This window comes from Myotis brandtii, unplaced genomic scaffold (assembly GCF_000412655.1).
Source record: "Myotis brandtii unplaced genomic scaffold, ASM41265v1 scaffold48, whole genome shotgun sequence".
Classification (NCBI taxonomy): Eukaryota; Metazoa; Chordata; class Mammalia; order Chiroptera; family Vespertilionidae; genus Myotis; species Myotis brandtii.
The window spans coordinates 6,838,366-6,849,803 of record NW_005368341.1 but is presented as its reverse complement, the minus strand read 5'-3'; the positions used below and the strand labels follow the sequence as shown (position 1 = coordinate 6,849,803).

The 11,438-nt window shown below is 42.2% G+C and overlaps 1 protein-coding gene across 1 annotated transcript in view; it reads left to right on the top strand.

Moving 5' to 3' along the window:
* Window positions 1–11,438, top strand: part of GATAD1 (GATA zinc finger domain containing 1) — a 17,490-nt gene extending 6,052 nt beyond the window's left edge. The window contains exons 2-6 of the mRNA XM_005876159.2: window positions 3–29; window positions 577–705; window positions 2,235–2,294; window positions 6,410–6,593; window positions 9,898–11,438. Of these exons, the coding sequence (XP_005876221.1) occupies window positions 3–29; window positions 577–705; window positions 2,235–2,294; window positions 6,410–6,593; window positions 9,898–10,088 (591 nt within the window). The 3' untranslated portion in view covers window positions 10,089–11,438. The remainder of the gene's footprint in view (window positions 1–2; window positions 30–576; window positions 706–2,234; window positions 2,295–6,409; window positions 6,594–9,897) is intronic.

Below are 11,438 nucleotides of genomic sequence, written 5' to 3'. Positions count from 1 at the left end.
AGAGCAACGGGGGCGGGAGCGGCAAGCAGGTGAGCTCCTCCTTCCCCCCCGCGGGCCGCCCCCCACCCCGATGAGATCTTAACCGGCTCGGCCCATTCTAAGCACCTTTTCTTACGAGAAATTGATAGTCTAAAGAAGCATGAAAATTAAAAACCCTTGGGAATCCCTCCATTGTGGTAATATTTGGGGTAGCAACCAGCCGGCCCGTTAGCCACACGCATGCGCAGGCGGGTGCCGAGGGTCCTGCTGCAGGGCTTGCCCGGTGTCAGGGGCGTCTCGTCTTTCCGTCCCGTTCACGCCCTTTTAGAGGCGGCAGGAGCTCCCCGCGGAGGGATGAGTTGCCGGGTGTTTCTCTGCTGTCAGTGCCCGTGAACAGTCGTCCACTTTTCGGAGGCTCCGGCGATGCTCGCCGAGGCCCCGCCCTGCTTCCCGGAGCCCAGATAACGGGGTCGCCCAGCAGGAGGAGGGAAGGCCCGGCTGAGGGGCGCGCGCCGGGACCCCTGTAGGGTGGCTGCCTCGGGACAGCATCCTTCCCGCACTGTTCATTCATTCCTCTCTCTTTTATTCTTGATGTAGCAGAGTAAGCAGGAAATCCACCGGAGGTCCGCCCGGCTCCGCAACACCAAGTACAAGTCTGCTCCAGCTGCCGAGAAGAAGGTTTCCACCAAAGGAAAAGGGCGAAGACACATTTTTAAATTAAAAAACGTAAGGTGGTTGTGGATAGTGTTTGTGTGTGTGTGTGTTTCCGCTGTCATGGCGTTGTGTGCAATGTGTCCTGCCACTGCCTGCATCCCACCGTGACCTTCCTCCTTGGTGGTGACCAGGCGTGGCCCACACTTGCCCGGGGCTTCCCCTCTTTCCAGGAAGCGCGGGTTTCCTTTTTCCTTTTCCTCTGGGAGGTACACAGTAGGCGCCTGGAGGAAAAGTGCGCCTGGGATGCGCCTTATTGGCTTCTTGATGCAAAGGCTCATGGTATGGCCAAGGACACTAGGAGACCCTTTTTTCCTCCTGTAAAGATCTGAGTAAATAATACTGGAACTTGTTTACGTATTTGTTATTTTAGCCCCAGAAAAAAATGTATTTTACTGACTTAGGATCAGTTTGATGAATATGAATTAAAATTTTGCTAAACCTTTCCCTGTTCTGCTGTAAGAAAACAGATTGTTGAAAGACTGGTGGTGGGGGTGGTTGCAAGCACATTTTCAGTGCAGTAAGTTCTCCTTATCTTTGTAAACACAAGGGGACATGGTCAGACGCAGTGGACAATGCGTTGTAGGCAGCTTTTTAAATCCTCAGTGTGACATTTCCTTTTCAGAACAGGAACGACTGGCTGACCAGTAAAGGCACATCCACTCATAAAACACAAAGGGGCCTCCAGGATATTGTACAGATGGTGGATTCTTTTCTTACTAAGAGTAGTTGTCTCTAATTCATTTAAGATTTTAATAATTTAATTTTCTAAAAATGAGTCATTTGTTGGCTAGACAAAACATGTTAAGTAAATATTCATTTGATTATTTATAGTTGTATCACTAAAACATGTTTTATTCTTAAGTATGATAGACTATATTCTCTGCAATTATTTCAGTATCAATTTTTCTAGCAAACTCTTCAAGGATGATACCAAGACATATTTTGGGAGGCCTGCTTTCTCTGTTGTGGCATAAAAGAGTATATTTCAGCTTAAGAACAGATTTCAGTGGTGGGTGAATGGTGGCAGATTAATAAGAACTCCCAAGAAAGTTTCTTTTAGCCTTAGTTCAGGCTTGCTAGAAAATGGGTTCTGATAATATCTCACGTGTCATAGCTGGTTCCATAGTCAGGTTGAGACGGAAAATGTCATCAAGGAAGCACTTTCTCACTTAGTGCTCACCCATTTTTTATTTCATTTCTGTCATGCTCAGGCAATACATTTTTATACCTAAAATGTTAAAATGTAATAAAGCTCGGAAAGGGCTTGTGTTAGCTCTCAGCAGCATAATCAGAAGCTTGTCCTCTAGTTCCCAGCCATTTTTAAGCGAATGATAGCAGAAAGAGCAGTGGAAATATTCATATTGCACTTGGCAACAACATTCAGAAAATCATTTGTCTTTTTGCAGTTTTTGTCACCACACAACAAATTTAGTATTTCTCAAATTACAGAACTCTCATATATGGTTGGAAAAAATGCCTATATACACACATACACAGTATGAATGTGCTAATAATTTTACCTTTTTTTTTTTTTTTCATAGCCCATCAAAGCGCCTGAGTCAGTTTCCACCATAATCACTGCAGAATCAATCTTCTACAAGGTAAACACCTGTAGAGTTACTGGGGACGATTTGGGCCTACTGTATAATGTGCTACTAAAACGTTGGGTGGGTCTGAAGGTCTGTGTGATTGTGTTTTTTATTCTTCTCTAAGCTGTTTCTCCCAGAGGTAGCTGTTATAAAACATCTCACTCAGAGCTGAGATGGTAGGGGAAGTTGCCTGTTGAAATATGATGAGGATCTTGAGAATTTCTTAACATAGATCCCGAGAATCATTTTTAAAATACCAACGTATGGTGTGGAGCTATGAGAGTGAGCTATCCTAGACAATGTGATGGCACTGAAGGGTGAGAAGAACAGAGGCAGGATTTAGAGGATGTCTAATGGGTAGTCAGCACTGGGATTCTAAAATGCCTTTAAGCAGAAGTGGGAGGATAAGGGCAGTGGGGAGTAGCACCTACTGGAAGTCCATGGTGAGACAGAGGGAGTCCAAGAATCCTCACCTGAGGGGATATATATATATATATAATGTTTTTAGTGAGAGTAGAACGGGGTGGGGGGAAGAGAGAAACATCTATGTGAGAAAGACATCAATTGGTTGCCTCCCGTACATGCCCCGACCAAGACGGGAATTTAAACTGTAACCCAGGTACGTGCCCTTGACTGGGAATCAAACCCATGACCCTTCGGTGCAAGGGCCGAAACTCCAACCACTGAGCACCACTGGCCAGGGCTCTCTGATGTTTCTTCATCTATATTATATAGATTCTATAAAATAGGGATTGTAAATAGAAACTACTCATTTGGTCAAGTGAGATCATGTATATCAAGTGAGAGTAAGCACCTAACTCTCAGTGAATAGGAACAATTATCATCATCACATTTTCAAATGTGTGCGTTATTTTCACAGCTAAACACAGAGTTTACAGATTAAGTCCAGGAGCAACTGACTAAGCTAAGAACTTCATGTACTAATGATTTTTAGGCATGTGTCTATGGAAAGCACGAGACCTGTTATTGCAAGTATCAGTAATTTATTACTGTGTGCCATGTGTTAGTAACCAGCAGGTAGGGGAATGTGGCCCACATTGACTCTACCCGTCCATAATGATCCAGATGCAACGGTCACCCTCGGACATATGGATAAAGCATCCAGGAGAAACTCCTGGTCTGTCAGGTGCTCATGTCACAACTCAGTTACTGGAAATATTTTCTCAGAATCATTTTTGTGGTTTAGGTGCGCACCCCAGCAGCTTATCTGTTGCCAAGGCCCTATTTTGAGGGAAGCAGCAATGAATCACCCTTGCAGGCTGGTTCCTGCACCCACCTAAGGAAGTGCTGAGTGTCATAAATATTTGGATCAGCTATTATGGATGTTCAAATGAGAGATTATTTCCAGTTCAAGACCCAGGGAAGAGGACATAGGGTAGAAGGCAGAGGCAGAGTTATAAGGGTTCTAAACACAAAATATGCACAGGTTAGTTAGTTGGGTATGAAGTAGAGTATGGATAAGACATGAACCCTTGAATGCCAGAAATACCAGTAACTGTCTTGTGAGAGAATATCAGAGAAGAGGAAGGGAGGAGACAGCTGCCAGTGAGACTGGGGAAAGGTATGGTAAATTGAGGGTAAAAACCTACCCTGAAGACCTATTACAATCAGAAGAGCTTCTATCATTTCTTTGGCTTCAGTTTGTAGTATCTCTTTTCCCTAATTGATGGTTGAGGAGGAAGGTATATAGAGCATATTTTCACCAGATAAGCACTGATTTTCAAGCCAGTATAGAAACAGACCGCTGAGCTAGTGTAGGAACCTCAGCTGCAGCAAGTCACTTAGCAGCACTTCTACAGCTCAGTTTTTCTAGCCAAAAAAATAGGGACAGTATTGTTGTGATAGAAAAAGTATTTTTATAAGCACATTTTCTCCAGATGCAAGTTGTGTGTGTGTAAAATTTTTTTCATTCAAAAGTGAAACAATTTTAGAATTGGCATCAACCATATACACATCAGTTTATCAGTCCCTCTCAGAGCCCTTTTACTGACCACTTTGAAAACTCTTGCTTTTACATTAAGGAAGTTTCCATTCATAGCTCTGGTGCTGTTCTATTTATTTTAAATATGGGATTATCTTCTATTTCCACCAGGGGGTATATTACATCTTAAAAAAAAGTTTTTATATGCTTTAAAAATATATTTTAAAATACTATTACATTTCTTTTTTTATTTTTTTTTATTTTTTAAATCTTTATTGTTCAGATTACATTTGTTCCTCTTTTTTTTTTCCCCCATAACTCCCCTCCTCCCAGTTCCCACCCCACCCTCCGCCCTCACTCCCCACCCTCTGTCCTCATCCATAGGTGCACGATTTTTGTCCAGTTTCTTCCCGCATCTCCCATTCCCCTTTCCCCGCCAAGAATAGTCAGTCCATTCCCTTTCTATGTCCCTGATTCATTATAATCACCAGTTCATTCTGTACATCAGATTATTTATTCACTTGATTCTTAGATTCACTTGTTGATAGATGCATGTTTGTTGTTCACAATTTGTATCTTTACCTTTTTCTTCTTCCTCCTCTTAAAGGATACCTTTCAGCATTTCGTATAATACTGGTTTAGTGGTGATGAACTCCTTTAGCTTTTCCTTATCTGTGAAGCTCTTTATCTGACCTTCAATTCTGAATGATAGCTTTGCTGGATAAAGTATTCTTGGTTGTAGGTTCTTGGTATTCAGCACTTTGAATATTTCTTGCCATTCCCTTCTGGCCTGCCAAGTTTCTGTTGAGAAATCAGCTGACAGTCGTATGGGTATTCCCTTGTAGGTAATTGAGTCTCTTTCTCTTGCTGCTTTTAAGATTCTCTCTTTGTCTTTTGCTCTTGGCATTTTAATTATGATGTGTCTTGGTGTGGTCCTCTTTGGATTCCTTTTGTTTGGGGTTCTCTGCGCTTCTTGGACCTGTAAGTCCATTTCTTTCACCAGGTGGGGGAAGTTTTCTGCCATTATTTCTTCAAATAGGTTTTCAATATCTTGCTGTCTCTCATCTTCTGGCACCCCTATTATTCTGATGTTGGTACGCTTGAAGCTGTCCCAGAGGCTCCTTACACTATCTTCGTATTTTCGGATTCTTTTTTCATTTTGCTTTTCCGGTTGGGTGTTTTTTGCTTCTTCGCATTTCAAATCTTTGACTTGATTCTTGCGCTCCTCTGGTCTGCTATTGGGTGTCTGTATAATATTCTTTATTTCAGTCCGTGTATGCTTAATTTCTAGTTGGTTCTTTATCATAGCATCGAGGGTCTCATTAGTTTTCGTGACTCTCTCCTCAAGTTTATTGACAGCTTCTAGCACATTTTTGCAAGCCCTCAAAATTGCGATTTTTAGCTCTATATCCTCCATTTCTGTCATGTTTTTTTGTCTCCGCATTTTTTATGCTTTCTTGGTGCACCCCCTAGTGGTCTTTGTGCGCAGTCTTGTTCTCGTTGAGCCTTGATTGTTGTAGTTAATACTAGAGGGATTTGACCACCAGGCCGACTGGCTGTGAGAATCAGCTGTGTCTGCTGCAGTGGGAAAACTTCTGTCCTCTGGGGGGGCGCTAATCTAGCCTTTGCCTGCGGCGATCCGGCAAATGGCTCTGCGCAGGGCTTGGGCGGGGCGGGCTCAACAGGGCGGGCGGAGGGAGCCGTTATGGTGCCCTCAGTCCTGTTCCCAGAGGCTCTGCTTCTCAGAACCCCCGGAACCGCTGCAAACCTCGGAGGGAAAGCTGCCTTCCAACTGATGCCAGACACTCCCGCTTCTCCCGTTTGGGTCCGAGTCCCCAGCGATTCGCCCGTATCTGGAGCTCAGAGTCTGAGACTCCCCCCTGACCGAAAACGACAACCGCGCTCTCAGCCACCAGCCCGCTTTGCGCGCGCACCTCCGCACCTGAGTTTTTTCCACACTGCGCCTCCTCTGAGCCTCGGTGTGCTGTTATTTTTCCTTCTAGTTGAAGAGTCTCTCCTCAGCCAGCCTTCCTGTGGTTCTGGGTGATGTCCGTTCCGTCTTGTAGTTGTATTTTTGAAGTGGTTGTTTGCGGCAGCAGTCTCCAGTGTTTACCTATGCCGCCATCTTGGTCTCTCTATCTGTTCTATTTATTTTAAATGTGGGATTATCTTCTATTTCCACCAGGGGGTATATTACCAAATTGGAGATGTTGTTTCTGTGATTGATGAGCAAGATGGGAAATCCTACTATGCCCAGATCCGGGGTTTTATCCAGGACCAGTACTGTGAGAAGAGCGCAGCACTGACGTGGCTCATCCCCACTCTTTCTAGCCCCACGGACCGATTCGATCCTGCATCCTACATCATAGGTGAGTTTGTCAAATGGTACAGGTCCTTGGACCGAGGTAAGTCTCTGTTATTAGGTATAAGAATGCATTAGTCTGCTCAGGCCACCATAACAAAATACCACAGACTGAATGGCTTAAACAACAGAAATTTATTTTTCTCATTGTTCTGGAAGCTGTAAGTCCAAGATGAAGGTGCTCTCAGCGTTAGTTGCTGGTGGAGCTCTCTTCCTGGCTTGTGGACTGTCACCTTCTTGTTGTACACAGTCCTTCTTCAGTCTCTTCTTAGAAGAACATCAATCCTGGCGGGTTAGGGTTCCACCCTCATAACCTCATTTAACCTTAATAGCCTCCCTAAGCCCTGTCTCCAAATGCCATCATTTGAGGGTTAGGGCTTCAACATATGAATTAGAGAGGGGTACAATTCAGTCCATAACAAAGAAGCCTAAGTACCATTAAGTACACATAGAGAGCTTTATAGAAAACAGAGAAACATTTTATACAGCTGGGCTTTGAGCGCTGTCAGTTGTTTAGAGTTAGGCCTGTATGCACCTACTAAAAAGTAATGTGGATAAAATTTTTTTAAGTGACCCAAGATTAAACTATTAAAAGAATTTATTGCTCAGGAACTAGGTTATTTAGGTTACTTATAAAAATCTACTAAAAATAGTTTCTTAAGGAACTATCACAGTTATTTCTAGAATCTTACATATTCTCAATATGCATCCTTCTTCATGTCACACATAATCATTCTAGACCAGGGGTGGGCAAACTTTTTGACTCGAGAGCCACAATGGGTTCTTAAACTGGACCGGAGGGCCGGAACAAAAGCATGGATGGAGTGTTTGTGTGAACTAATATAAATTCAAAGTAAACATCATTACATAAAAGGGTTTTTTTTTTTTTTTTTTTTAGTTTTATTCATTTCAAACGGGCCGGATGCAGGCCGTAGTTTGCCCACGGCTGTTCTAGACCAAGCATGTCAAACTCAAAGGCTAACAGGGGCCAAATAAACAAGGTTTAAGTGTATGTGGGCCACAAAAAAACAAAAGCTTCAATTTTCATAAAAACGTAAGTTTATTTCGATAGAGACATAAAGGGCTGAAATACAAAGGGCTGAAATAAATGAGTAATCGTTAACAGAAAATAATAGAACATTTCAATAAAAATTAATATTTTTTCTTGAACATTAACTTACCAGACACTGAATAACTGCACAAATTAGTAAGTGTAACACAAATAAACCTATTTTTCTTATTCTCCAAAGCAAAATATTTCCTGTTGCGCACACCAAACAAGTCAGTACAAGACTAATGATGTGGCAGTCGGCTGCTAAAATATTCGCTGCTAGTATTAGTGGAGAGAAATGGTGCATCTGCATGTAAGGGAAATGAATGCAACACGATTATAGTAATCAGTCATTAACGAACGTTGTAGTTCTTTATTAATAATTATGTATAACGCTATTGTAAAAATTAAGTTACAAAATTTTTATGAAAACGTTTCTTACATCCCATTATATTGTCTGGGCCGCAAGTTTGACATGCTTGTTCTAGACCTTTTATAACATATCATTGTCGATCATTGAAATGGCAGCCACTGTACTCTGACTAATTTCAGTGCTGCCAAAAGAAATGGTACAAATAATTCTTTATGTAGACTCACAAGAAGTTACTGAGTAATTCAATTTTGAAAGTATTCAGAGTTCTGTAACTCTGAACTTTGTAACCTTTCTGCAATGGGCATGGGTTACTTTTGCACTGAGGAAAAAACACAACATTTTTAGGTAGAACTCAGGGACAAATAACATTTCACTGTTATTGTCTCCTGCATGTCAAGTTTGATACATGACCAGTTTTCTGCTTATCTTATATAATAAAAGCCTAATATGCTAAGTGTCCCGTCAGCCATTCAACCAATCAAAGCGTAATCTATAATGATATAAGTGTAATATGCTAATTAGACTGGACGTCCTCCCAAATGACCTTCCGGATGAAGCTGGGACCTGGGTGCCTGCTGGCGGCCAGAGGGAAACTCAGGTCTTGGGTGCCAGAGGGATAGCAGGTGCCAGCAGCCTGGGGAAAGAAGGACTACTCTTGCACAGATTTCGTGCATCAGGCCTCTAGTATGCTAATGATATGCTGAGGCTGCTCAACCACTTGCTATGATGGGCACTGACCACCAGGAGGCAGACAGTTGACCAGTCGACCAGTTGCTATGACATGCACTGACTACCAGTGGGCAGATGCTCCGACCGGTAGGTTAGCTTGCTGCTGGTGTCCGGCTGATCGGGACTGAGCGAGACGGGCCGGACACACCCTGGAGCCCTCCCGTGATACCTCCCCGGCTGGCCAACCTCCAGTGTTCCTCCTCGGCCCCAATAGTGCACCGGTTGTGTCCCTCACCCTGGCCTGCCCCCTCTCGCAATCCAGGATCCCTTGGGGGGATGTCAGAGAGCCGGTTTTGGCAGAATGACCAGTTGCTATGACGCCCACACCACCAGGGGGCAAATGCTCAACGCAGGAGCTGCCCCCTGGTGGTCAGTGCACTCCCATAGGGGAGCACCACTCAGCCAGAAGCCGGGCTCACAGCTGGCGAGCACAGTGGTGGTGGCGGGAGCCGATCCTTTCTCCATGGAAGCGCTAAGGATGCCCCACTGATGAACATCCCCATGGGGAGCAAGCCTAAGCCATCAGTCAGACATTCCCCGAGGCTGGGCTGAGGGACCCCCTTCCCCCGGGTCCTCCCCTCTCCCCAAGTGCACGAATTACGGGCCTCTACCTGATCGATTGGATAGGATTGTCAGCAGAGGCAGTGATATGACAGAATTTCCTCCAGCTCCTCTCCCACCTCTTTCTCTTCCTCAGATGCCAGAGCACAAACTCGGGGGCCAGACTGTCTGGGTTCGTAGCCTATACACTTACTAGCTGTGTGATGTTGGGCAAGTTCCTTAATCCTTGTCTCATTTTCCTCATATGTAAAATGGAAATAATAATAGTGCCTACCACAGAGGGCTTTTCGAGGATTCAATGTATTGATATGTCTCAGTACTAAGAACAGTGCGGGCATATATAATAAACACGGTATAAGGCTAAATATTTTTTTTTAAGATTCCTTTCTATATTGAGTCACTGTTTTGGGGAGAATGCTATATTCCTTAAGCAGTTAAAATAGAAAAAATGATGAGTAACTTCATAGTAATATATGTTCCAAGGACTAACGTCAGGTACGACCAGACTGGTTTCTCCTAGTGTCTAGGTATTTTAACATTTTATGATAATGATATCCATGTTCAAAATGTGTTTAACCTTTCCATTGGCGCCTTTAGGACCAGAGGAGGATCTTCCCAGGAAGATGGAATACTTGGAGTTTGTTTGTCATGCACCCTCTGAATATTTCAAGTCACTTTCATCACCATTTCCCACAATTCCCACCAGACCAGAAAAGGGCTATATATGGACTCATGTTGGACCTACTCCTGCAATAACTATTAAGGAAACAGTTGCCAACCATTTGTAGTTTAAAAAGTAAAACTGGATTTCCAGTTATTGTCTATTCATATTACTACAAGATATGCCACATGTTCATTTAATGAAATTCTTAGATGGAAAAATGACTAAAAAGTTTTTCCCTACCACATAGTAATCATTAGTTTATTTATTACTAGTCACTTGGAAAACAAAAAAGGATAGAAAAGAATTAAATATATTTTGAAGTTAAATGTTACAGTCTGCATGGGTATCTTCCCAAGGAGACCATTAGAAACAGTGTCTATTTTTTATCCATAATTTATTTATAGAAACTCATAAAATGGATTGTATTTTTCTATAAGGACAAAATATGAATTAAGGTTTGGATTTCTGATGGACTTAACGCAATAAAATGTAGCTATGACCGGTTTATCTGTCACAAAGTTACACAAACTTCTGTATAGGAAATGCCATGGCAGACTGCTGGCTGCTTTAACCTGAAGGAAAGTGATCGGTGGATAATTTTATTAGCTCAGGCCGTTCAAATTTGCATCTAATTCTTCTGTAGCAAAGAGGGATTCAGAATCATTTTGTTGATCTTAATATCAGTTACCAGTCAAAACAAGCCTTTCAATCAAACCATAAGATTTTATAGTGCAGACAGTTAACTTCACTAAAAGCACACAGGAAACACTGACAGTTGAGGTACCCCACTTGGTCCTTTCTTGACCATTAGAACAGCCATTAATCGTAAAAATGATTAATAGGTCAACTATAATTGAAAATTTTTAAATTTTTTGTAATTAAAAATAAAGGTTTAATAGATCGTTAGCATTGATATCTAAAGAAGTCTACCCCAAAGTTAAACCACCTGCTATAAACTCATAATAATGGGCTTAAAGCAATACATTGGATTTAGAAGGCCTGTTGTTTGTGACATTTCCCAGAATTCAGGTACAGGTTTACTTCAAGTGCAAGTCAGTGAAGTCAGGGTGCAACACTGTGAAAATGGGAGGAAGTGGAGATTGTGCACACTTGCCTCCTCTTCTGACTTAGCATTTTTTAACCCAGAAGAATTTGTCAGGACCTAATTTAATCAGAATGATTTTGAAATGTAGCACTATTAACTGTTACCCCTTTCTACCCAGGTACGGTTTGTGTGTTAGAAGGAAGCAGCTGGAGATAGTTTTATGTCCATAGTTAGCTCTCTGTAGTTATCTTTCTGTTCACAAAAATTATAGTAAAATTGATTGTAAATACCATTGTAAATAACTATCTAAATGCTAATGTTCAATGTATTTTAAATGTATTAAAATGTATTTTAAAAAACACATTTTAATACCATGTATTTTTCACTATGTATTTTCCACAATGTATTAAAATGTATTTTTGCAATGTA